Below are 3,283 nucleotides of genomic sequence, written 5' to 3'. Positions count from 1 at the left end.
TTTTATACTTAGAATAAGTTTTGCAGTTGATGGAACTGGAGCAGAGGGAGTTTATGTCCTCTCTGTGTCCTTAGACCTAGTTAGGGACACAGCCAGGAAATGCCTTATCTGCCCAATCTTATTTTCTTTCCATAAAACGCAAGTTTAGGATTCTAGTTAAATCTCAAAAGCCAGAACTCCCCGTTGCTGCAGCTTGTGACAGTGTTTTGTTCTTCTCCAGAGAGCTTTAAAGAGGCGCTCAGATGAGAGAAACAAAAATATTGTTTTTAGTATGTAGGCTCGAACTTCTGTGTAATCGTGTGATCCATTAGGACAGCACACACAAGCGACAAAGGAAGCAGTTGTGTGAAGCAGCCCATCAAACTACTACCCTGGGCAAGAAGGAGGGGTCCTGAGCTGAGAAGTCAGAGCGCCTGCCAGCGTCGAGAACAGTCTGAACTCTCACTTCTTCCTTTCCCTTCCCAATTTCTAGGCCTCACCTATGATGAAGTCATCAGCTTTGTGCCACCACCCCTTGACCAAGAAGAGATGGAGTCCTGAGCACCTGGTTTCTGTCGTGTTGACCCCACTTCACTGTGAGGGGAAGGCCTTTCCATGGGAACTCTCCAAATATCATTCAAGTGCCTCTTGTTGCAAAGATTTCCTCCATGGTGGAAGGGGTGTGTGTGCGCGCGTGCGTGTATGTGTGTGTGTGCATGTGCGTGTTTGTCTTTGTGGGAGGGTAAAAGAAGAACATGAGCGAACCGTGATCACGGTGGCTTTCCATGGAGCCACGGATGCTCCACGCCAGCCTCTGCTTGCTCTTCCTCCTGAGGATCAGCCCAAGCAGACGAGCTGCCGTTTGTTAGGGATATGTTCATTGCAAGTAAGAAATAGTAAACACCCCCGACCCAGTCGTGCTTTTGCCACTTCGGCCTCTCCCGTGACCCCGCCTTGATGATGGTGGGGGGTGGACTTGACCACGTGCCACAGCGGCACAGGGAGAAGGCTCACACCTTCTGGCTGCTTCAGGTCTGGAGCCGTCCTTAGCAATGCATCCAGCCACAAAGGACCCCCGGCTTCTGTGCGCTAGCCCACGATGAACTTGCTTATTGTGGTTCTCAGAATTTGACAGGTGTATTTGAAACTGTAAATATGTTTGTGCCTTAAAAGGAGAGAAGGAAGTGTAGGGAGTTAAGACTGCAGCTGCTGACGTTCTGAGCCAGGCAAGTAGATGGGGCTGTCCGCCAGCCGCCTGGGAGCCCGAAGGAGCCGGGCAGCCATCGGAGGGGCCGCGTGTGCATGTGTGCGCATGCGTGTACGCGTGTGTCTCTCCCTCACCCCCAGGTGTTGTGCCATTTCTCCACTTACCCCTCACCCTCGGTACACAGGTTTCTTGAGCGTCGGCCCCGTAGTCAGGAGCAGGTTCAGGCCGTCCGTGTACGCCCGTGTCCTCCCGTGTCCTCCAGCAGAGTGAGGGTGTGTTTTGCACGTCTTGCTATCCGAGCATGCACAACTGCTTGTCCTGTTCTCTTCGGGAGGCCCCGGTGGCAGGCAGGTTTGCCAGTGAGGTCATCTTGGGTAGTCGGGTCCCGTGCCACCTGAGCTGCTCCCATGGACAAGCGACACGACCTGCGCCTCAGCCCCCCACTGCTGTTTCGTGTTGGACACAATCGATATTCCAGGTGCTTTCGATGTGAAAACCGTGAGAAAATGGACCCGCTGGTGTACATACCGTTTTCATTCTTGCCGTTTGGTTTTCAACACACTATTTTGAGGGAGCTAACATGGGAAATACCAGGGCTTTTCCCAGAAATACCCTAAACTTTGGAAAACAGATTGTTCTCTTCACGCCTAATAACCAGTGCTAAGAAATGCTGAAAATCAAAGTGCAAAATAAAAGCTCACGAGGTCGGAAACTCCTTTTGCTATCTTTCTCTAAATATGGTTGTAAAAAAGAAAAGAAAAAACTAGCCCCAAGGTGTGTTCCCCCCCCCCTTTGAAAATGTGTCTTCTTGGCAGCTTGGCACTGATTTCTCAGTCTCGGTTTGGGGAGGAACGAATTTTGTTTCTGAATTTTTGTATATTGTAGGAATCCTTTGAGACTGTGATTCCTTTTGATGGGGAGAAAGGGCAAATTATTTTAATATTTTGTATTTTCGATTTATAAAGATGAAATATCCTCAGGGGTGGAGAAGAGTTGTCTTCATAATTTTCTGAACTTGAGGCAGTGCGTGCCACGCGAGGGCCCATGTATTTAAATAAGCCCTTCGTGTGATGAGAAAGTGTAGAGCTGCTTCCAGCACTGGCTCGGCGACAGGCTTCCTGTGGGCCAAGGCATTTCCATTTCTCTCTCAGTGTGTGAGGCATGCACTCCTGAGGGCCGGGTCGGACTCCTGAATCAACTGGAGCAAGAGGAAGGAGGCAGGCTGCCGGGGGTTCCACCTCACCCGGGATTCTCCCCGTCTCGAAAGGAAAGCGAATGTAAAGGCCTCGTCTCCTTCACATGCAGTTCGAATCCTCACCTCCCCCACAAGATGCATTTTACCAGCCAGGCTGGGTTGTACGTGCTAGTGTGATGTCCTACAGATACTGCTCTGAATATCTTCTAATAAAGGTCTTTGCACATGTGACCACATACGTGTTAGGAGGCTGCGTGCTGCAGGAGCCTGGACTCTTAAGCTGGAGCTCGAGGAAGAGCTCCTTGGTTTCTGAGCATAATGCTCCCACCCCCTGATTTCTCGGAACAGAAGACGAGAGAGAATGAGGGGAACTGCTCCTTGATTTGTATCCATAAACTGGGCTGTAATCAGTTATGCCGTATAGGATGTCAGACAATACCACTGGTTAAAATAAAGCCTATTTTTCAACCTCAGTGAGTTTCTCAAATTTGTTCTACTTTCTCTTGATCGTTTTTATTTAATGCACAAGATGGTGTTCCATCAGTGTTCTTTCGAATGTGGCCTGGCTTATGTTTCTGGCAGATCGTAATATTACTCCTAGAACTTAGAAAACATTAACAGAGCTGCTGCTTGTACATTGTGTGGTGAACAGAACCTGGGCCCTTGATGTGAACGGGCAGAGCATAGAGCAAACAAACATGCCGTTCCGGCGGGGTCTGCGTTAGGCCGTGAGGTTTCGTTTCGAGTCGCCTCGGACAGGGCAGCACACTGCCTGAAGGCCGGTCCCGCCCACTGTCTGTTTTGGAGTAGCCTGTTAGAATGGTTTTTTACATTTTCGGTTGTTGAAAAAAATCAGAAGAATATTTTTTGCAGCATGTGAAAAATACTGTAAAATTCCCATT

At 49.3% G+C, this 3,283-nt stretch overlaps 1 protein-coding gene across 4 annotated transcripts in view; it reads left to right on the top strand.

Moving 5' to 3' along the window:
- Positions 1–2,854, top strand: part of MAPK14 (mitogen-activated protein kinase 14) — a 97,108-nt gene extending 94,254 nt beyond the window's left edge. For all 4 annotated transcript variants that reach the window (XM_006148646.3, XM_006148645.3, XM_014587876.2 and 1 more), the window contains exon 12: positions 473–2,854. In XM_006148646.3, the coding sequence (XP_006148708.1) occupies positions 473–540 (68 nt within the window). In that variant the 3' untranslated portion in view covers positions 541–2,854. The remainder of the gene's footprint in view (positions 1–472) is intronic.
- The last annotated feature ends 429 nt before the right edge of the window (positions 2,855–3,283 follow it).

This window comes from Tupaia chinensis, unplaced genomic scaffold (genome assembly GCF_000334495.1).
Source record: "Tupaia chinensis unplaced genomic scaffold, TupChi_1.0 Scaffold000238_1, whole genome shotgun sequence".
NCBI lineage: Eukaryota > Metazoa > Chordata > Mammalia > Scandentia > Tupaiidae > Tupaia > Tupaia belangeri.
Note: the sequence above shows the minus strand (reverse complement) of the source record. Positions and strands in the feature narration are given on the sequence as shown.